At 43.5% G+C, this 23,779-nt stretch overlaps 1 protein-coding gene across 3 annotated transcripts in view; it reads left to right on the top strand.

Moving 5' to 3' along the window:
* Nucleotides 1-23,779, top strand: part of vwa5b2 (von Willebrand factor A domain containing 5B2) — a 121,234-nt gene that overhangs the window by 45,971 nt on the left and 51,484 nt on the right. For all 3 annotated transcript variants that reach the window (XM_067995153.1, XM_067995151.1, XM_067995152.1), the window contains exons 2-5: nucleotides 5,144-5,322; nucleotides 8,339-8,500; nucleotides 10,964-11,180; nucleotides 20,931-21,094. In XM_067995153.1, coding sequence (XP_067851254.1) covers nucleotides 5,184-5,322; nucleotides 8,339-8,500; nucleotides 10,964-11,180; nucleotides 20,931-21,094 — 682 coding nt within the window. In that variant the 5' untranslated portion in view covers nucleotides 5,144-5,183. The remainder of the gene's footprint in view (nucleotides 1-5,143; nucleotides 5,323-8,338; nucleotides 8,501-10,963; nucleotides 11,181-20,930; nucleotides 21,095-23,779) is intronic.

The raw sequence follows: 23,779 nt of genomic DNA, 5'->3' as shown, positions 1-23,779 counted from the left end.
AAACAACTTTCAAAAGGTACTCACGGTGAAATTTAGCAGTGGTTTAGACCCCTGAAAGGGCGAAGTTCCATTCTGAGCATGCAGTCTTACTCAGAGGAAGAGGAGACCGAGAATTGGGTGGAATGTGACCTTGTCCAATTCAAGGTGCTCCTGATTTTCCAACGGCTGGAAAATTGGAGCACTGCAAATTGAGCTTGTTGATCTGCGCACCTGACTCTCCAATCTGTGGTCCCGTTATTTGAAACTCCTCACTGGGAATGGTGTTCTTCAATTTCATGGCTCAGTTGTTTAGTTTGAGCATTGAAGACTAAATAATTCCCAAAAAAATTATGACTCACCTGCGTACTTTGCCTCTTTTTGCATTTTCTATTTCATAGTATGAAGAAGATCAAGTTGTCAACAAGGAGAATTTCAAGTTCAGTTTATCCTTTAACATATTTCTGTCCATCTTCACAAATCAGAATTAATGCTGGTAATGCATTAGCAATGATGAACCTCACATGCTGTTAAGATGAGCACTGTTTCATAGTATCATAGTAGGTACAGCATGGGAGGAGGCCATTTGGCCCATTGTGCCTGTGCCGGCTCTTTGAAAGAGCTATCCAATTAGTCCCATTCCCCTGCTCTTTCCCCATAGCCCTGTAAATTTTTCCCTTCAAGTATTTATCGAATTCCCTTTTGAAAGTTACTATTGAATTGATTTCCACCACCCTTTCAGGCAGTGCATTCCAGATCATGACAACTCACTGTGTAAAAAAATGTTCCCTTTTGTCACTTCAGGCACTTTTGCTGATCACCTTAAATCTGTGTCCTCTGGCTACTGACCCTTCTGCCACTGGAAACAGTTTCTCCTTACTGTATCAAAACCGAACATGATTTAACCTTCTTCACTCTAAGGAGAACAACCCCAGTCCCTCAACGCTAGTACCATTCTATCTCTTCTGCTTCCTCTCTAAGGCCTGGACATCCTGCCTAAAGTGTGGTGCCCAGAATTGAACAGTGTTTTATAAAGGATTAGCACAACTTCCTTGTTTTTGTGCTCTATTCCTCTATTAATAAAGCCCAGGATCCCATATGCTTTTTTAACAGCCTTCCCAACTTGTCCTGCCACCTTCAAAGATTTGTGTATGTGCACCCCCAGGTCTCTCTGTTCCTGCACCCCCTTTAAAATTGTCCCATTTAGTTTATATTGCCTCTCCTCATTTTTCTCACAAAAATGCATCACTTCACACTTCTCTGTGTTAAATTTCATCTGCCATGTGTCTGCCCATTTCACCAGTCTGTCTGTGTCCTCCTGAAGTCTGTTACTAGTCTCCACATTGTTTGCTATATTTCTGAGTTTCGTGTCATCTGCAAACTTTGAAATGATACTCCCTACACCCAAGTCCAGGTCATTAATATATATCAAAAAGAGCAGTGGTCCTAATACTGACCCTTGGGGAACACCACTGTATACTTCCCTCCAGTCTGAAAATCAACCGTTCACCACTACTCTCTGCTTTCCGTCCCCTAGCCAATTTTGTAACCATGCTGCCACTGACCCTTTAATCCCATGGGATTTAATTTTGCTAATAAGTCTATTATGTGGTACTTTATCAAATGGCTTTTGAAAGTCCATATACACAACATCAACCGTACTATCCTCATCAACCCTCTCCATTACTGTGTTAAGATTTTTTGTATCTTGAAAGAGTATTTCATTTTCAGCATATATAAATAAACCGAAATGTTAAAGTGAAACAAATTTTAAAATTGTCTCATTTGAAAAGAGTTTTCACTTTAGTTGACTAACAGATGCCATCTTCATGGATGGCTTTGCTCATGGTTTTAAATTGATATATTTGAGATTTAGTTGGGTCTTGCTCATCTTTTAAACATGAAGGCAGAAAAAACTGAGATTAGCTGTGTCTGGTGCTACATACCATCCTCAGGGCTAAACAACTATCTGAATGGTAAACATGGATGACCTTTCATATAACTTTAATTATGCACATGTGGCAGGTTCAAATTAGATATGGTTTACATAGCCTGGCAGTGATATCAGGTGTTTGCACTTTATCCAGTTTGTTAAAAGAGAAAACTCACGATCAAGCGACAGATGGTAGATGTAAATAAAGCTTTTAAAGGAATATATGAAATCTGGAGTGAGGTGTCACACAGTCACAGGAAGGTCAGTATTTAACAAAAGTGAATACCGTTTTACCTTTTTATTACTTATGGAGACCAAACAAATTGTTGTTCTCATTCGTTGAAGTTGGAGCCTATTCCACTTTCTGCGCGCCCATAGCAAGATGTAGGCTGCTGGAAACATCTGCAAGCTCTTACCTCCCCACCATTCTTCTTGGCTGTTTATTATATATGAATTCAAATCATGTTCTGCCAATATTGGTGCTCCTCCTCTAGTGTATCAAAGAATTATAGCTGCACACTTTGTTGTAACGAGGTAAGTAATAAACATATGGAGGGTGACATTTCTCCATTTTCAACATATTTCTGTGGCAGGAAAATTGGGCAAAAGCCACTTTTGCCAGTTTTGCGCCATTAAATTATCTTCCCCAAGTTCCCTTGTGCTTCTTGCGATCAGTCCGCCGAGCCCCGAATGCCCTCGTTTAAGAATATGTGTCTATGTGATGCTTCCCAGAGATACCAGGTGACAGTATAGGTTTCAGTGACTAACCTGATGCTGGAAATTTGCTGCTGATTTCGCCATCTCTCACAGCAAGAGCAGAGTGCCTCCTCACGAGCTCCATGGCCTCCTCCTCATATAGTGCGGCTTGTTTTAATGTGGGATGCCCTCTCTGGTGGACTGTCTCTAATGGCCGTTGTGCACTATTTTTGCCTGCAAGAAGATAGAATAAATGAGGAGAGGAAACCTGCTGTCCTTATCTGGTCTGCCCTGCACGCAGCGAGTTGTTATGATCTGAATGCACTGCCTGAAAGAGTGGTGGAAGCAGATTCAATAGCAACAGTTAAAAGAGAATTGGATATATACTTGAGAAGGAAAAATTTGCAGTACTATAGGGAAATAGCAGGACAATGGGGCTAATTGGACAGCTCTTTCAAAGAGCCGACACAGGTTTTGTTCTTGTAATTCTTTATAGCAGTTTGATATAACTGAGTAGGGCAGTTCACTTCAACTGCGCACGTCAACTATCACGTTGTTATAGGACTGGAGTCACATATAGGCCAGACCTGGAAAGGATGGCAGGTTTCCTTCCCTAAAGGACATTAGTGAAGCAGTTGGGTTTGTTCGACAATACAACAGCTTCATGGTCACTTTTATTGATAGCAGTTTTTTTTAATTTCCAGATTTTTAAAAACTGAATTCAAATTCTCAAACTGGGTGGGATTTGAACTCACGTTCCCTGGATTTTTATTCCAGGCCTCTAGATTTATAGTCCAGTAATATAATCACTACAGTAGCGTTCCCTTCCTGTTATTACCAATGAGGGCTAATAAATGAAACTAATGGAAGCAATAACTTATTTTTTTACATAGGTTTAATGCTACCTGAGGTGTGCAGATAGATGTTATTGTTAAATGTAATGCTGAGGGCTCTTTCATTTTGTTCTACCATTTCTTGCTCTTATGAGCATTTCACTTTTCATTGATTCTCCCCACCCCCAGGTATTTGCACAAGGACAAACATCACATTGTAATACACTCTGCAATAATGAAGTTCAGTTGTTATGGGATCTGCATAACTCTCTGATTGAAGTAGGCAGTATTCTTTTTCCAACTGACCAGTGTAGGTTCCATTTTTGGAAGGCATGAATACATTTTTCAACTGGCCTGCCTTAGATCCCTTCCAGTTTAACGGCTGACAGCAAGAGATGGCTTTTGAAGGATGTGAGAGTATATTTGAACCCAGGGTCTGAGAGGTAAAAAATATTCTAGCATATTACCATCCATTCATCCACTCTGTATCAGAGATCTTCAACTCACCCATTATACCATTCAATCACCAGCAAAGAGTGAGGGAGAAGACCTTCATACCATTCTACTGCATAACTTAATTCCCAGCAGAAGGGAAGAAGATTTGTCTCTATGTATATAGTCTATACATTGTTCAGAATTGAATTTTGGTGTATAATACATTTAGAGGAGCAACGAGATGAGAATACATAGCCTATGTGTACAGGCTTATCTATCAACTGAAATTCAATGTTAGTGTTATTGTTAATTATTGACAGACATGCAAACTATGTGGTTCCGCTCCAGATGCTATTCTGTGATTCAGTATTGGAAATATCTGTATTTATTGTGTAAATTTACAGTACAACCTAAGTTTGAAATGGCTGTAATTTTGAAGTGTCATTGTACAAAATACAAAAATAATGGAGAAATAATTTCAATTGCATTTATTTCTTTAAAACAAGATGCTTTCAGAAATAGGAACTGTTTGTGGCAAGCACTAAAGTACAGTATTGTACATTATTGTAAAGATTCTAAGGATTTGAAAAACATGGTATCTATGATACAAAATGGTGGCTATTACCATGAAGTGTCTAGCTCTGAGTCTGTATTGTGTTAGTGTGTTAGAGTAATGGGGATGAAGGAATTATTAAAAGGATTGATCATTTTTATTATACATCCAAAGTAGTCTTATACACTAAGGCAATTACACTTTCAATTGCCTTTCTTTATACTCTTATCCTTGTCCTGGGATGGGTTCTAAAAGAAATGTGGCTTTTGCTTTATCTATTCTGTTTAAATATACAGTTACAGAATCCACCAGGGTCATAGGCCAGTGTTCACTGTACTACCACAATAAGGACTATCTACTACAATGCCTGTGTCTGCTTGTGTGACATCTAGAAAAGTGAACAATAATACAAATAAGAATCATGGCATGTTGGGGAATTTGGATTTTAGACATGGACCAAACAAAGATTTACAACCTGTAGTATTTGACTTTTACTAGTAACCTGCCTAAACAACATTCAGAACATTCACAGCAAGACTTTGTGATGTCATTTACTTAACAGAAAAAATTGATTATCATATGCCAGATTAACAGTAGCCTGGCAATAGTATAGATGGAGACCAATCTAATTTTCGTAATCACATGTCCTTCTACAGATATTTCTGATTTTATCCTATGCTCACTCTGTGCTGAACTTTATGGGATTATATGTTTCAGAATTGCCATCTGAAAAGACTAAAGGCTGTGGCTGAACACAATGCCAGGCTTGTTAAACCAATTTACTTGGGCACCTCTCCCCTTGAAAGCTTCCTGCATCAAAGCCTGCACTCATGGTTACTCCCTCAGGGTATCCACAAGCCTCACCTACACCAACCCAGAAACTGAACCAGTGGAAGGTAAGCAACTGAGCAACAAATACAAGTGCTGGAACAAAAAAAATCCCAATTCAGAAGGTTATTTAGCACCGTGGAATAAAAAACGGTCTTGTAAAAGACCAGTAGTTTTCTTTAGTTGGGCATGTAAACATGAAGGGGGATGGTACTGATGATGAGAATTCTGCCATCTCTTTGAGTTAATGGGGACCATTTTATCACAGTTCACAGAATGCGATAGTCAGGGACTACAACATTGTTTTTCTCAATTTCTGATCACTATGCAGTCCACTTCTTTTGACAGTGAATCAACTGCGGATACATTTTGCTCTTAGCAGTAAGAATTCCCCTATTACTGTGCAACCCAACATTTCCCACAACAAACACAGGGATAAAGTACTATCGAGACATCTGTCGATCAGAGTTAGTAAAGTATGGGCTGCATATGGAATTAGGAAAACACTAGGAGATTTGGGCCCCCTTCCTGTGACACCATAAGCTACCGTAGCTGGAGCTACTCTAAGGTTAACTGGTGAAGGAACATTACAGGAAAGATGTGATTGCACTGGCGAGGGTACAGAGGAGAATTATGAGGATGTTGCCAGGGCTGGAGAATTTTAGCTATGAGGAAAGATTGTATAGGCTGGGGTTGTGTTTTTCTTTGGAACAAAGGAGGCTGAGGGGAGATTTAATTGAGGTGTATAAAATTATGAGGGGCCTAGATAGAGTGGATGGGAAGGACCTATTTCCCTTAGCAGAGAGGTCAATAACCTGGGGGCATTGATTTAAAGTGATTTGTAGAAGGATTAGAGGGGAGCTGAGGAGAATTTTTTTCACCAGAGGGTGGTGGGGGTCTGGAACTCACTGCCTGAAAGGGTGGTAGAGGAAGAAACCCTCATCACATTTAAAAAGTACTTGGATATGCACTTGAAGTGCCATAACCTACAAAGCTATGGACCAAGTGCTGGAAAGTGGGATTAGGCATGATAGCTCTTTTCCGGCTGGCACAGACATGATGGGCCGAATGGCCTCCTTCTGTGCTGGCAAATTTCTATGATTCTATGAACAGATCCTACTTAGCTTCTGCAGGCACCTGCCGCTGCCTCACACTGAACTCTCTTTCCTTCACCGCCCCAGCCACTGGCAAGGAATGACTCTGAGCCTGTCAGCACGAGATTGGTTCAGGTATCATATTCAACAGCAGCAAGTCGCAACAGAACAGATTGGGAACCTGTCAATTAACCTCAGGATGTGCTTATTTACATCAATTAACTTTTAGCTTAAAAGGATAAGCCAGGCCAGACCAGACCAGACCAGACTTCGCTCCACTTCAGCAGCAGACAGCTTCCCTCAATGCTGTACCTTTTATTTCTATTAGGAAAGGGCTATTGAGGCATAAACACTAGCCTTGATAATACCAAAATAATGCATTTTACTGTGCAACAAGTATATTATTCCTGTCATTATAAAAAGAGTATCCTGCAACTTACTGTGAGAAATGCCATGGGGGAAGATCTGCTAGTGATAAAATAAATGTAAGTCACTTGTCCAACAGCTACCTCAAAGGGTTTCCTTTCACTTCATTTTTGCCTGACACTTTTTTCTGTCCCCCTCCACCTCCGATCACCCAGCCTTAGTGAAGGCTGACAAATATTTAAAATTAATTTTGAAGCTTTATAGTGGCTAAAACAATATTTATCTCCGTAGGCAGTCATTTACCTTTAAGTGCGTAGGTTAAGTTTGTCCCGCTGGTTAGATTTTGCACAACCCCCATCAAGTTAGTTGATGGGGCAAGTCCAAAGCTGTGCTGGAGGTTTATGCTAACTATTCAAAATTGATAGCAGCCACCTCCAAGAAGCCAGTCATTTGCAGCACACATTTTACTAGCCAGGCAAAATGGGGCCCAAAGTGGATTAGGCAGCACAAACTGAGCCCAGTGGCAGACATAATAATAAACCCTAAGTGTAGGCTATTCCTGGAAGTTAGCCTGCCTTAAACTTCTCCAACATGACGGTGTTATCCCTTTCATGCAAATGTTTTCCTCTTATTTGTTTTGATTAGGAATCCTGAATTACAGTATTCAAATACAATACAAATACATATTCAAATACAATACAAAGTATTTGTCAAAAATACTTCTACTAATCACTGTAAAAATATCCCTGAATTTCCTCAAATTTCTGTTGGACTCCCACCATAACTCTGGTAGAAGTCTGGTGAAAATGACTAGAAAAAGGGAGAGACCCAGTTATACCAACCTTGGTCAGCCTTGTAAGGGACAGAACCTTCGCCTGCCTTCTACAAAGCCAATGGCAAGGAGATGGAGTTGGGGGCAGGGACTCCTCACGCTGGAGTTCCTGGGGGAGTGGGGACGTGGGGGCATGGGCTCCAGACCAGGGAAGCCTCTTTTTGTTTTAAAAAATTGGATCAGCCCCCTTACGCTGAGGTGGGGGGAGTTCCCCATGGCAGGCAGGTGCTGGATTCTCCAGTCATATGGGGGAAGCGGGTGCTGGAGATAAACCCATAGAGGCGCATGCACCTATTGGCCCCACGCCCTCCTGGTGAACCCACATATTACAACGGGGTCAGCGCTGGAGAGCACTGACGGGTGTGATTCTAGCATAATTGCTTGAATTGCAACCCATGGATTTTCAAGATCAATGTCTTCAATATAATTAAATTTAAATTTCATAGAAAGTCACTAGAGAATAATTAAGTTGGCTTTGTGCCCATTTGTAGGAAGTTTTTTTCCAGACCGTTGCCTCCTGTCAAATGGTCCATTTTGATTTATTTTCCCACGTTTGCTTCATGCCTTTCACCTCCATGGATTTGTCCGCTGCTCAGAGACCTGCGTGAATGGACCTCGAGCTGTTCCTCCATGATTACCCATTCCACTGTCTGTCTGTGTGCAGCTAACAGAATTTTCTTAAGATCAAAATATTGATTTGTGCTGTTAAGATTAATCCATGAACCTTTATTCCATGAACATAATTATTATCGTATAAGTTAGATTTTTTTTAAAGCTTATTCCCTTTTATAGGTGTGTTTGTTTACCTGTTGGAGGAGTCAGAGACGGTGGTTGCATTTGAAGCCTCGACAGCAGGAAGATTGGTAACTATTCAGATAAAGAATCGGGGAAGAATAGAAGATTGCTGTTTTGACTGTTGTAGCCATGCCAACCTGGCCCCACGATGTAACAACGGTAAGTCAAGGCAACAGATTACATTCCACTCTTACTCTCATCTGATGGCTTCTGTAAAGAATTCTGGGGCCACTAAACCAATTAAAAGTTTGTATAATTTGGTGCATATTTTTGCACTTTGATAACTGAGTTGAATCTTTTGAGTAATTTTTTTGCAGCGTTCTGAATGCCTGCATAGGTTTTATTGTGTAAGAACTTGTACAAAACATTTCCAATAAATCTCTTATACTATATAGTACAGTTTCTTAATGGGAAGAATTCCAAGCTAAGGAGAACATTCTTGTTATGAATTTAGTCCTCTTCAGCAAATAACATTTAAAGGTATGCGTGTAAAACTACTTTCCCAATCTCAAATAGTAGATTTGCATTGGGTTATAGATTAAAATTTGGCCACTGAAATTATTATCGGAATAGCTTGAGGTTATGAAAATCCACTGCTCAATTAATCTCGTATACAAATGATTATTACTTAAAGCATTTGCATATATTAATCTAGTAATGGATCTGTTGCTGATATGGCAATAAACCAGACCCGAAGAGAAAATACACCACTCCAGTCTAAAATATATAATTAATCAGTGCTTTAGCAAAATACTCTACTTAACAGTCTGAATAACCACAACCTGTACTTACTTTGGCCACAAGTCTTGTTTGCTTTGAATGGATCTGTACTAATTCTAAAAGGGGAAATTTCTTAACTGTTTCTTATCTGCCTGATATGACACAATAATTTGAACCATATATGTAAACAGTAGAGAAGGAGGCTATTTGGCCCATTGTGTCGGTGTTCACTCCTTGCTAAAACAATTCAAAACTAATCCCCCTGCCCCGTGATCTCCCCAGGGCCATGTATCTCCTGCATCTTCAAATACTCCAGGTGACAAAACATTCCATTCTCCAACAGCCCATAGTGTAAAGAAATTTATCCTAACATCTGTCCTGACTCTCTTAGTGACAGTTTTAAATTGATGACCCCTCATCAATGAATCCCCATCCAGAGGAAACAGTCTTTCCCTATTTACTCCATCAAAAGCATTCACAATTTAAATAACTTCTATTAAATCTCTTCTTAGCCTTCTCTGCCTCGATGGTAATAGTCCCAGTACCTTGAGTCCCTCCTCGTAACTATAGTTTCTCATCCCTGGCATCATCCTGGTGCATCAATGCCGTGTACTCTCTATGGTTTAATATCCTTTCTATAACTGCACACAGTTTTGTAACCAATGTTTTGTACAAATTTATCATTAGTTCTGGCTCATATGGGAACAGTTCTTTCTGTGTGAATTTTCATGCCCTTCAAGTTGAAGTACATCACTATTATGGAAAAGAAATGGTAGTTTGGGTCTATCCTTAGAAGCTCACACAACACAACCCCAGCTTGACACTCAAACCACCTCCCAAAAGGAGGAACCCGAAGAGCACAGGAGAAGGAAATTAAATCATTAGTACCGTCTTACCTGATCGTAGACAAGTGCACCAATTCCAAGCAGCAAGACTACTGGTAATGTAGGCAGGACTCCTTATCCCACCCTGCCCAGTTAAACCCCAAGATCAAACAAATTGCCACAAACCTTAAATATACATTCCTCCTGGTTCATGCACAACAAGCATCATGCAAGTAAAATATAAAATATAAAATGGTGTCACAAAATATATGGGTTGGTAATCTTTTGGAAAAACTATTTTTAAAATAAGAACAAAAAAAGACAATTTTTTTCATCCAGTTACAGTATTGACCAGTAACACAAGCAAGAAGAGAGCTCTTTCTACAATACCCAAATAATATGCCTTAATCCGCAAAATAACACCCCATTCACTACCAATGTGCTATTTCCATTTCTCACACCAGTCATATTTTTTAAGCCCTGAGGAAGACTATCAATTTGTACCAAAATTATTGGTACTTCTGTGTTGTGTCCTCCAGGAACTGGTTTGAGATTCTCCAAACAGAGGGGGTATCTTTTAACTTCACCGCTTGGGCAGTAACCTAGCAGAGCAGATCACCCGCCCATTGTAGAACCTGCCTGATTTTTGTACCATTGTGTCAACCAATCCCAATTTTCATCTTACTTTACCATTTTCCCACCTCTTAAAAATGCTTTGTCTGAGCCCCAGGCGACTGAAGTGCGCTGTGTAAATGGAATTTGAAGGTACTTGTGCTATAGGGAGATACAAATCCAGTTACCCAACATCAATACCAGATTTTTAAGAACCCATCACTGTTCCACATATTCACTAGAATACAACAATAGCTTGTGATTTGAGTGTACTATTTACTATGAACCCTTCCTCCCCTTCCCCAAAAAATAAAAAGATTGTTCAGCTTCACAGTCCTAAGTATTTTTTGGGGGGTAATTCTCAATGAAGATCCCAAAATTTCTCTTACCTAGGTGTGCTTTTTACATCCTTGGAAATGAATATTTAAGCACCCTGAACTTGAGTCTTCACTATATTAATACACAGGTCACCTAATATTGGATGAAGACATGGATAGAACAACCTTCATTGTTAGCACTGGGCTGATTGGTTCTCTGGAAACCATGACAATATTTCTCAGCACTACGCTGGAACTTCAGACACAACAAAATGGCACCGTGCAGGTGGTGTTCTCTTCTGTGTTTATGCCTCTGGTGAGCAGGAAAGAGGGAAAGATTGAGTCTACAAGAAGTGATGAACAAGGGTAAGTCATAATAGGTTACAGCCTCACATGGAGCTTTACGGCCAAGCTTCATATTAGTCTATGGAACCTAGTGCAGCAAGGCCCTTGTACAGTCTAATTGGGTTCTCAAAAAACAGTTAAGGGGTAAAGATCGGGTAGCATGGAGGCCACCCACTGGCACCAAGCAAAGGTTGCCAACAACAAGGTAAGTCTGGGGGGGGTTATTGCGAGGGTCTTGTAGCTGGGGGAGAGGAGAGTCCGGGCAGCAGAGACCCGGACGTTCCTTCTAACTTACATTAGAACATCTTGCTAGCTTTGCCATGGTGGGTGCCCTTCTCAGGAGTGGGTTAAAATACCATCGGGGTCACATGTACGTCCGGTGGGAGCCAAAACTAGCAGCATTAAAATAGGGAATCAGCGGGAAATTGAGCAGCTCCATTTTAACTGCTCCGCTGCTCCTTTCCCATTGATCTGGGAGAGTTAAAATTCTTCCCTATAGTGTCCCTGGGCACCCATTGGTGGCTTGGATTTTCAATCCAGGTCCTGTGTGTTAATTGTAGCCATAAGATTTATATCAGTTAGTGTTAATTGTATTCAGGTGGTGGACATCAATTGGGGACTCTCTTGTATCCATCTATAGGAGGGAGCTTATCTTAGGGCTGCACAATGTGGAACGCTCTGAGAATAAAGGCTTGGAAGTAACTGAAAACTAGACTCTCGTATTCTATCCTTCACCACCTGGCTATCTGACTTTTTACACTGTGTATGTCATAGGACCCCAATTTGCATATTACAAGCGGCTTCTTGCATGAAACAGGTGGTTGCTTTGGCCGCCCTTCTCAGGACACTACCCAAGATAGTGGCTGCCAGAGCACTAGTATAAACAGGGTAGTAAGTGACCCAACACCATTTTAAGCCATACTGTACTGCTTTCGTTTGCTGGAAGCAATTAAAATTGGCCTCATTAGCATGCAAAATGTTTAACCTGTTTATGAATTGCTTGGTTTGCTTTTTATAGAAGCATTAAACCTTTCAAAATAAATGGGCTAATGCCTCAAGTAAAATAGCAGACAAAGGAATTCTGTATAAATGTGTTAAGTTTTTGTGTACCAATATTGGATACTGTAATTACAATTTATGGGAGACATGGAATCTTGGTGCTCTGGTTATAAATATGTAACCACTCCAAGACCAGCTGAATACAAAAAGTACAGAGGAGATCTAAACATGGTTTAATGAAAGGGAAATCGTGTTTGACAAATTTATTAGTGTTTTTTGAGGATGTAACCAGCAGGGTAGATAAAGGGGAACCAGTGGATGTAGTATATTTGGATTTTCAAAAGACATTCGATAAGGTGCCACATAAAAGATTGTTACACAAGGTAAGGGCTCATGGGGTTGGGGGTAATATATTAGCATGGATAGAGGATTGGTTAACGGACAGAAAACCGAGAGTAGGAATAAGCGGGTCATTTTCAGGTTGGCAGGCTGTTACTAGTGCCTCAAGGATCAGTGCTTGGGCCTCAGCTATTTACAATCTATATTAATGACTTAGATGAAGGGACCGAGTGTAATGTGTCCAAGTTTTCTGAGCATACAAAGCTAGGTGGGAAGGTAAGCTGTGAGGAGGACACAAAGAGCCTGCAAAGGGATATAGACAGGTTAAGTGAGTGGGCAAGAAGGTGGCAGATGGAGTATAATGTGGGAAATGTGAGGTTATTCATTTTGGTAGGAACAATAGAAAAACAGAATATTTTTTAAATGGTGAGAAACTATTAAATGAGAGACTTGGGTGTCCTTGTACAAGAAACACAAAAAGTTAGTATGCAGGTACAGCAAGCAATTAGGAAGGCAAATGGCATGTTGGCCTTTATTGCAAGGAGGTTGGAGTACAAGAGTAGGAAAGTCTTACTACCGTTGTACATGGCATTGGTGAGACCTCCCCTGGAGTACTGCGTACAGTTTTGGTCTCCTTATCTAAGGTAGGATACACTTGCCTTAGAGGTGGTGCAACAAAGGTTCACTAGATTAATCCCTGGGATGAGAGGGTTGTTCTATGAAGAGAGGTTGAGTAGAATGGGCCTATACTTTCTGGAGTTTAGAAGAGTGAGAGGTGATCTCATTGAAACATATAAGATTCTGAGGGGGCTTGACAGGGTAGATGCTGAGAGATTGTTTCCCCTGGCTGGAGAGTCTAGAACTAGGGGGCATAGTCGCAGGATAAGTGGTCGGCGATTCAAGACTGAGATGAGGAGGAATTTCTTCACGCAGAGGATTGTGAATCTTTGGACTTCTCGACCCCAGAGGGCTGTGGATGCTGAGTCATTGAATATATTCAAGGCTGAGATGGATAGATTTTTGGACTCTAGGGGAATCAAGGGATATGGGGATCGGGCGGGAAAGTGGAGTTGAGGTCGAAGATCAGCCATGATCTGATTGAATGGTGCAGCAGGTTCGAGGGGCCGTATGGCCTACTCCTGCTACTATTTCTTATGTTCTTATGTTCTAAACAAGGGAATAAGAGGAGCAAAGAGAGACTATGAGAATAGATTAGCGGCTAACATAAAAGGGAACCCAAAAGTCTTTTATAAACACATAAATAGTAAAAGGGCAGTCAAAGGAAGAGTGGGGCCAAATAGGGACAAAAAAGGAGATCTTCTTGTAGAGGCAGAGGGCATGGCTGAGGTACTAAATGAATACTTCGCATCGGTCTTCACTAGAGAAGAGGATGCTGCCAATGTAGCAATAAAGGAGGAGGTAGTAGCGATTTGGATAGGATAAAAATAGATAAAGAAGAGATACTTAAAAGGTTGGCAGTATCAAAGTGGAAACGTCCTCAGATGGGATACATCCTAAGCTACTGAGGGAAGTAAGGGGAGAAATTGCAGAGTCTTTGGACACAATCTTCTAATCCTCCTTAGATATGGTGGAGGTGCCAGAGGACTAAAGGATTGCAAATATTACACCCCTGTTCAAAAAAGGGGAGAGGGATAAACCCGGCAATTACAGGCCAGTCAGCCTAACGTCGGTGGTGGGGAAACTTTAGAGACAATAATCCAGGACAAAATTAATTGGCACTTGGAGAAGTATGGGCTAATAAATGAAAGTCAGCACAGGTTTGTTAAAGGAAAATCGTGTTTGACTAACTTGATTGAGTTCTTTGATGAAGTAACGGAGAGGTTTGATCAAGGTAGTGCGGTTGTTGTGTAAAGTCATTTGATAAAGTTCCACATAATAATGTGTCAGCAAAATTAAAGCCCGTGGGATTAAAGGTACAGTGGCAGCATGGATACAAAATTGGCTACGGGTCAGAAAGCAGAGAGTCGCAGTGAATGGTTGTTTTTCAGACTGGAGGGAAGTATACTGTGGTGATCCCCAGGGGTCAGTATTAGGACCACTGCTCTTTTTGATATCTATTAATGACCTGGTCTGGGTACACAGGGTATAATTTCAAAGTTTGCAGATGACACAAAACTCGGAAATGTAGTAAACAATGTGGAGGATAGTGGCAGACTTCAGGAGGACATAGACAGACTGTTGAAATGGGCAGACATATGGCAGATGAAATTTAATGCAGAGCAATGTGAAGTGATATATTTTGGTAGGAAGAATGAGGAGAGACAATATAAATTAAGTGGTACAATTTTAAAGGGGGTGCAGGAAAAGAGAAATCTGGGGATACATGTACACAAATCTTTGAAGGAGGCAGGACAAGTTGAGAAAGCTGTTAAAAAGCATATGGAATCCTGGGCTTTATTAATAGAGGCATAGAGTATAAAAGCAAGGAAGTTATGCTAAACCTTCATAAAACACTGGTTGGCCTCCAGCTGGAGTATTGTGTCCCATTCTGGACATCACACTTTAGGAAGGATGTCAAGGCCTTAGAGAGAGTGCAGAAAAGATTTACTCGAATGGTAACAGGGATGAGGGACTTCAGTTATGTGGAGAGATTGGGGAAGCTGGGGTTGTTCTCCTTTTGAGCAGAGAAGGTTAAGAGGAGATTTGATAGAGGTGTTCAAAATCATGAACGGTTTTGATGGAGTAAATAAGGAGAAACTGTTTCAGTGGTATAAAGGTCGGTAACCGGAGGACTCAGATTTAAGGTGATTGGCAAAGTACCAGAGATGACATGAGGAAACATTTTTTTGTGCACCGAGTTGTTACGATCTGGAATGCACTACCTGAAAGGGTGGTGGAAGCAGATTCAATAGTGACTTTCAAAAAGGAAATTGGAGAAATACTTGAAGAGAAAAAAATTGCAAGAGCAGGGGAGCGGGACTAACTGGATAGCTCTACCAAAGAGCCGGCATAGGCACAATGGGCCGAATGGCATCCTTCTGTACTGTATCATACTATGATACTATGGTACCATTAGGAATATAACCTCTGCCACAGTTAAATAAAAAGACTATTCAAATCACTAATTCTGGTGTTATGGCTCAAGCAACTGTCTCTGGCCATCGTGAGGTGGGAATTGAAAACTTGTCTTTGTATATGTATCTCTATTTCTTCCACTGAACAGAGCAAATTTGAGTCTTTGGGGGAAAAATTGGATAAGGGTCCGTTCTGGGCGATGGCAGCGCAATGCGCTACCACCCCGCGCCCAACGGACCCTACGCAGGCAGCACGTGAACTTCGTGCTGCCTGATACTTACCATGAAATCTCCGTGCAGCAAGAGCAGCCCTCGTTGCTGAGAGGCTGCACAGAGAATGAGGACATTGGAAATGGGAAGTGCACAGCGCACATCATCAGCAGCCTGCACTACTTAAAGGTGCAGGCACATTTCCAATGGCAGATACACAGCCAAGTAGGAGGAGGGAGAATGGCATCTCGAGTAGCTGCACCGGCAAGAGGGCGGGCTCCAAGATTCTCGGACGGTGCTCTGGAGGCCGTGGTGGAAGGCATGGACCAAAGGAGGGCAGGCATGTACCCGCAGGGTGGCCGTAGACCCTCCAGACTGCAGCTGCATAGGCATTGGCAGGCTGTGGCGCAGGAGGTGAATGCGAGGAGCATTGCACCACACACGTGGGTGCAGTGCCGGAAGAAATTTAATGATTTGACACGAGTGGTCAAGGTGAGTGAATACAAGTGTCAAGTGGCACATCCTACCAACTGCACCAATACTCCATGCACAACAACTCCCGTCACCCACCCACCCACCAACAAACACTGCCCATCCATACGCAATGCTGCATCTCACCCACACATTGCACACACTTGCAGGCCACACAACCACCATTCACAAGTTATACAAACTGGCAGCTATTCGACCATGACAGACACATCACCCACACACCTTGCTGGACACTCACTGACACACTGTCCTTTGTCTTGCAGGAGAAGGTGGCGAAGAACACCCGGCAGCAGGAGGGACCTGAGGGTGGACGGGCACGTTTGCACGTCCTCACCCCCCTAGAGGAGACGGTGCTCCGGATCATTGGGCGGACCGTCGCTGCAGCTGTCACAACGTGCCGCGCTGGAGGTCCCGGTGAAGGGGGTCTCTGCATATCTAATGCTCCGTCTCCTTTTCCACATCTCCCTCCTTCCATAATCCTTTCTGACTCATGTGCTGCACATGCTGTCAGCACACACATCTTACTTGCTCCTCTCCCCACTCCACAACTCAATATGTTTCCCTTTGTCATTGCAGATACCCAAGAACACGTGACGGCACCCTCCGAGGAGGAGGAGGAGGAGGGGGACACTGAATCCACACCGTCACTCGATCTGATACTTGCTTCCACCAGCTCAGAGACTGACACCGTACATCCTTTAGAGGTTAGGTTAGAGGAGGGATCTGCACGTGGTGAGACACCGAGCACAAGTGCGCAGGAGCCGGGGCGGAGGGAACGGATACCAGAGGAGCCAACTCGCCGGAGGGCGAGGTCGCCCACTAGTTCTGCTGCAGAGGAGTCAGATGAGGACTTTGATGGGCCAGGCTGCAGAAGACAGCTGATGGGCATTCACCAACAAATGCTTGGGGCACTGGAAAGCCTGCCAGAAAGCCTGTGCATAACGAGAAGGGGTGTGGGGGAGTCCAGCTCCAACTTGGCGCAGGGGTTTGCGCAGAGCTTGGAGCCCATCCTTTCCAATATGGAATGGGTGGTCACCTCCATCAGTGCACCTGTGGAAGCCACCATGATGCAGCGTCTGATGACTGATGTCACAGCGTCCATTGCAGCAGAAATATCTGCCATCCAAGGTCTGACTGCTGCATTTGCAGCTCAGACTGCTGCATTGGAAGATCATCCTGCTGCTATCGTGGCTCTGGGGACCCCTTTGGAACGGGACTTCCAGGGCATCACAGCACTCCAGCAATCCGTTCTTCAGCCGATCACCAGGAGTGCTGAGGCTCCGCCCCGGGAGAGTGTCAGTGGCGCCATGGCAGTCGGACCTGCTGTCCTCTCTCAGGACAACAGCATTCCTGCTCCCACCCCTGCCATTCCGACAGTGCCCCTGTTGTTGCCTCTCGGCCAGCCAGGCCAGACTGCTGCAGCCCATACTGAGATGGTGCAGTCTGAAGCCGGGCACTCCAGGCCTAGAGCTGCTCGAGGTCGTCCTCCAAGGCCATCTGCACGTTCCTCCATTGAAAGCCAACAGCCTTCCACCACCCATGGTCCAGCCACTGGGGAAGCACCTCGTAGGAGCACTAGGATATGTAAAGGCAGAACAATAGGCACTAAGGGAATGCACCAGGGTGAATAGTTCTGTTATGTTTGCATAATTTCATTTATTAATCCATAAATGAGAGTTTGATTTTGGATTTGGTGGTGGTTTTTATTCATGCAATGTGCTGAGAGGGACACTAATGTGTAATATGATGGAGGGCGATTTGATTGTCTTGTGGGAGGGGAAAGGTGGGGAATGTAGGTCTGTTGGTGAGTTGGGGGATGTAGTTCCAATCATTGATAGCGGGCATGGATCAGGCGAGCACGCACAGCCCTTGCAGACAAGGCGTATGGTTCCTGCTGCAACCTTGCATCTTCCTCCATCTCCTCTTCTGGCTCCACCCCCTCCTCCTCCTCAGCCTCTTCCTCCTCAGCCTCCTCCTCATCCACCTCTGGCTCAGGGTCTTCTGCAGTCATTGGTGGCAAAGGCTGGTCCCTCAGAAGGCGAGGTTGTGCAGCATGCACCAGACCACCACATATCTGTCCACCCACTCAGGGGAGTACTGCAGGGCTCCTCCAGACTGGTCTAGGCAGCGGAAGCGTTGTTTGAGGAGGCCTATGCTGTGCTCCACGATGTTGCATGAGGCAGCATGGCTCTCATTATAGGCCTGCTGTGCACGTATGCTTGGATTCCGGACCGGTGTCATGAGCCATGTCATGAGGGGATAGCCCTTGTCGCCCAGTAGCCAGCCTTTGACTTGCCGAGTCAGATGAAAGATAGCTGGCACGTTGGACTGCCGCATAACAAAGGCGTCGTGACTGCTCTCAGGGTAGCTGGCATCGACTTCCAAGATGTGATGCATGTGGTCGCACACCAGCTTCATGTTGAAGGGTTGGAAGCCCTTTCGATTGACGAAGACAGCCGAGTTGATGTGCGGGGCACGCAGGGCAATATGCGTGTAGTCCATGGAACCCTGCACCATGGGGAAGCCAACAATGCGGGCGAACCCCCGTGCTCGCTTGTTCTGATCGTCTCTGTCAAGAGGAAATGTGATGAACCTGTTCCTCATGTGGTGCAGTGCATCTGTGACCTCCCTTATGCAGCAGTGCTCTGCATACTGTGAGATGTTGCACATGTCGCCAGCAGAGGCCTGAAATGCTCCTGAGCCAGTGCCATGGTGACCTTCACAGCTACAGGCAATGCTGTCCTTGCCCTGCTCTGAGGCTGCAGTTGTGGCCGCACCAGTTGACAGATCTCAGTGACAGCTTCCTTGGTGAACCTCAGGCGTTGGATGCAATCCTCCTCGTTCATGTTGAGGTAAGAGAATTGATCCTGGAAGGCCCTCATTGGGTAGGGCTTCCTGCTCAGTGCCCTGCACCTCCTCGTCCTCCATCTCCTCGCAGCTTGACCTGCTGGGCATGGCCTCTCTACATGCTCCCAGTCATGCTCAATGCCCAACGGGAGCCCTAGCAGACAGCCCATGGTTGGCAGGAATGTTGTTCCACCAGGGTTGTAACTTTCCAACCCGTAAGGCAATACCTGCCAAAGCACTCTCAAAAGTAGTGTAGGAATTCTCAATAAGAATAGGGAGCTTCAAAAAACACTTCCTACTCCTCCAGCAGCCAGAAGCAATAATCGAGCAACTAACCTGCAACACCTGCATGGCCCTTTAAATAGCAGTAGTGGGGGGGGTCCGTCAGGCACTGTAAGAAACGTTTAGATGGTCGGGGATAAGACTGTGCGTTGAGTTGAGTGTTAAGGTCAAAAATTGTGTGTATCACTTTAAATCAGCATTGCACACTGATTGGAGCCATTTTCTCCCTACTTTACATGCTTCCAGCGTCCAGTATTTGCGTCTGCGCTAACTCCTATACCATGATGGCGTCTGGCGCACGTCACGCAGGAAACGTGCATGCGCATCCAAGACGCCATCTTGGATGTCGGAGAGGCCATTGTTTCGGCGCTACATGGCCCAGTTTAGCACCATTTATGTTTAGACCCCAATGCAGTTTAGTTTGGACCATCATTGGTCATATATCAGAAACAGCAATCATTATTAATTCTGACATGACCAAATCAGGAATTTTAACCAACCATCAACAGCCACCATCATGACCAGAGTGTAAATTTTAACTCCCAAGAACAGGTGAGTTGGGGGCGGGTGGGAGGTTAAAATAACGGGGATTTTTGGAGCTGGACCGCATCCTGGCTCCATCTTGCCCACTTCTGGGTCTAACCCAGGCAGGTTTGTGTGCGTGTGAAGAGCAGACACCAGGAAGTCCTGCCCCCACTTAAAGCTGACGGGCCGATACTTAAAAGGGCAATGTACCTCATTGAGATACTTGAACTACTTAATATTATGTGTATTGGAACATTAAAATGAATTTAACCTTACCTGTTCGGGTTTCCCATCGCTTCCGAATCACGTCAAGTGAAAGCAGGAGGGAAGGGCTGGATCCATGAGGTGAGTGCCTCTATTGCACTGCATGTGGGCCCAGAGGAGCAGGAGTGCTTCATCCAGGCCCAGCAAGCTCGCCTGGGCGACAGGAACCCCGCGATCGGCCGCCTCCCCCCGCCCCGATGCTGGAACCCCACCCCCATCTCTGTTGTTTGCTGTACCCCCCATGTCGTTGCTCGTGGACCATTCCCCCTGATCGTTGTTGGCTGGACGCCCCCCCAACTCCATTGCTGGCTGACACCACCCCCCCCCCCAACCAATTTCCGTTGCTGGCTGATCGCCCCCCCCCCCCCCCCACAATCTCCGATGATTGCTGAATCCTCCCCCGATGTTGTCGCTGGCTGACCCCGCCCCCCCGACCGATCCCCACTGCTGGCTGACCACTCCCCACCGATGTCGACCATGACCCCCCCCCGCCCCACCTCTGATTTTTTACAAGCCCAATGATCTCTCTCTTTCTCCCTTCTGTGTGCAGATTGCGATGCACTCAATTCGCTTCCGAGTTCCCCACACGAATATCTGGGGTGGCATGGGGTACCTGGCTCGGAGTAAAAATCATGCCCCATGTGTTTGGGAGACTGATGCTGTACTTGGAAAGACACTGGGATTGTTAGCTGACTTTTGTTTTATTCTGCTTTTGAATTATTTTATTTTGATCTGAATTTGCATATGTCTTTTTCCCCAACTTTTCATAAATTGACAGTTTTAGCTCTACTGGTTGCTTTGGAGCAGGAGGGTTTAAACCAGAGAAGTCCTCAACTACCGGACACCGCAGTTTACCGGAGATCTTCACTGAACAAGTAATCAACCCAATACCATATGAGTTTAGCTTTGAGATGCTAGTGCGAGGCCCCTGTCTCCTAGCAGGTAAGAGATTTCATAGTATGGAACCTTTTAAAGTCTTTTATTATCGATATTTACCATTCTCACCTGATACAGTGCATCTTTTAATTGAACACTCACTGGATCAGGTCCATTTCTACTATCAAAAGCTATTATAAAAATTGTGTAAGAGGTGGAATCCTTTAGGTGGACATTGCTATTTTCTTACAGTAATCCTTTTATTTATTTGTGCGAGCTGATATAAGGTACCTGAACAACTGAAACAGTTACAACAGTTACTAAGCATCAAGGGGGTGAAACCTATATTAGCCAGCAGTTGATTTGCAATGAGGTCTTTTACACCTTTAAAAAAATTAAGAGAAAAACATGATAAGTTCAAAGGTAATCACACGCATTAAATAAAAGTAAATACAAACCCCAAATGAATTGTAATGGGGGATTACAACATTACTACTATTACAATTGTCTGCATCGTAAATGACTGTAGTCAACGTTTTTCTAATTATTCTGGTTATCAAAAGCAGCTCTAGTGCCAGTAATGATGAGTATTTAGGAGCATTTGGATGTCCAACAATAACAATCCCTGGTATCCACAATCAGAGTAATGAAGCTGCTGAAAGCCGGCTGTTTTTCTTAAACTTCCAGCCACTTGGATGCATTCTAGTACTGACTAGTCCGCCCATCCACGCTAAACCACCAGGGATCAGAATTTGAATTACCCACAGCAACATCAAAATGCCAAAAATGAATATGAAAAGATGGAAGAAAGAAAGCAAACCAAAATCAGAGCAGGAGAGTAAACAGTCACTACTGGGTGGCAGGGATAGCCCAGTTCTTTTTTCTTGCTCTAAAACCAGTCTACTTCCTGTACAGAAAATAGGTTAATTTCAGAGCACAGCAGAGGCTGTGATAAACCCATCTGAATTGTGTTGCAAGAGCTGAAAGTAGCAGCAATGTTTAATATGGAACCATTTTTAACAGCAAAGAAACTTGGATGTATGGGTTGCTTTGGAAACATAGAATGGTTTGGAAAGGAAAACAAATGAATGTCTAGAATTATCTACACCTTTTCCCAATAAATTTCCAGGTTTCAACGCTGCCTCATGTGACTTTTAGAACCAAAGGATAGAAACAACACAGTTTCTAAATATAACAGTTTCTAAATGTAACATATTTGATGCCTGAGCTTTAGTTAATTGGGAGAAAGAGTCTTGCCTATTTTATTTCAGGTAGTTTAAAGGTATTGAGCAAGATTAACATTCAGACTTAATATTTTAAAGCAATTCTTACAAAACTTAAGAAAACTGATTAAAAAATGCAAACCAAGTTATGAATGAAGTTTTAAAAAGTATCTGAAGAAGAAGTTTTGCTCTCTCTCTCTCACACACATTCACTCTCTTTCTCTCTCGCTCTCTTCCCTTCCCTCAAAATATATGATAGGGGTTGGCAGCTTTGGCACCATACAGCTTGTTGCCATGAGACTTGTTTTATCTCACTGAAGGAAGAGGATCCATGTTTCATACAATGCTTTCCAGTATTTGATTTGCTTTCCCTGAACACAGAGGTGAAATGGCTATAATATATATTTCAAATGTTTGGAGTAAACGCTGTAATTTTAAAGCCTTAATGAAAATGCTGTGGGTCAGTGAGGAAATTAAAGGGTTAAGGATCTATCATTGTAAAACACGCTAAGAAACTAAATAAAATTTAATTTAGCTGGAAGAAATTCTGTTTTTTTCCAGACCATGTAATTTTTCACTATCTTTATAAAATATTCAAGGCAGACAAATGGATGTAGAAATAATCAATAGTTTAAGTCAATCTAGCAGATTGATTTCTGCAGTTTCTGTATTAAACACAATTACTTCTGACAGAAGGAATCTAAAGAGTTTCCATACAATCTGAGCCCTAATGCAGTAAATCACTCAGTGTGTAAGCAGAGTGCAGTGAGGTTCTGAATAATAATAAGGGCGATATTGTTTTTGTCAATAAATTTAAGTATTGGGCTGTAAAAGTGCAGATCTAATTGAATATACAAGAGATTGCTCTTACAGTAAAACTCAATTATTTTAATGGGGGGGGGGGGGAAGAGAAACTAAAATGGACCAGTTAAATACTGCTTGAAGAATGTCAGGGAGGCACTCAGGGTCAGAAAAAAGGAACGAGCACGCTAGCAAGAATGTAAGTAGCTCAGATCACAGCTCACCACCTTCCTAATAGACAAGGTTTCATTTTAGACCGACTGAGCAAGCATTAGCATTTGGCAGGATGGTGGAAAATGAGCGCCCCAGGGCACCCTGCCAATTCCAGGCCACCGCGATATCGGACAGCCCAGCCGGCCTCTGGGGCCGGAAGAAGGTAGGCCTGTGTGGGGGCTGACCCGGAGGGGCAGAGGCCCATGCTGGTTTTGCGGCCCTACAAAAATACAGTAAAACTTACCTGGTGGGCTCCTCTTCAGCTGGATCACCAACTGATACTGAGCAGAGTGTGTGTTTCGCGTGTTCCATCCAGTACTATACGAAAATGGCAAACGGGGTTTTACATGTATCATAGGACCACGATTTGCATATTAAAAGAGCCTACCGCCTGACTCAGGCAGGCACTCCAGCCGCTCAGTTGTAAGCCCGGGGAAAGATCGCGGTGGCAACAGCGATGGTAGGAACGGGGTGGTGAGTCATTTTTGCAGTACTACCGCCCCATTTCTGCTGG

This window comes from Heptranchias perlo, chromosome 13, assembly GCF_035084215.1.
Source record: "Heptranchias perlo isolate sHepPer1 chromosome 13, sHepPer1.hap1, whole genome shotgun sequence".
Taxonomy (NCBI): Eukaryota; Metazoa; Chordata; class Chondrichthyes; order Hexanchiformes; family Hexanchidae; genus Heptranchias; species Heptranchias perlo.
This window is presented reverse-complemented; position numbering and strand designations above follow the sequence as displayed.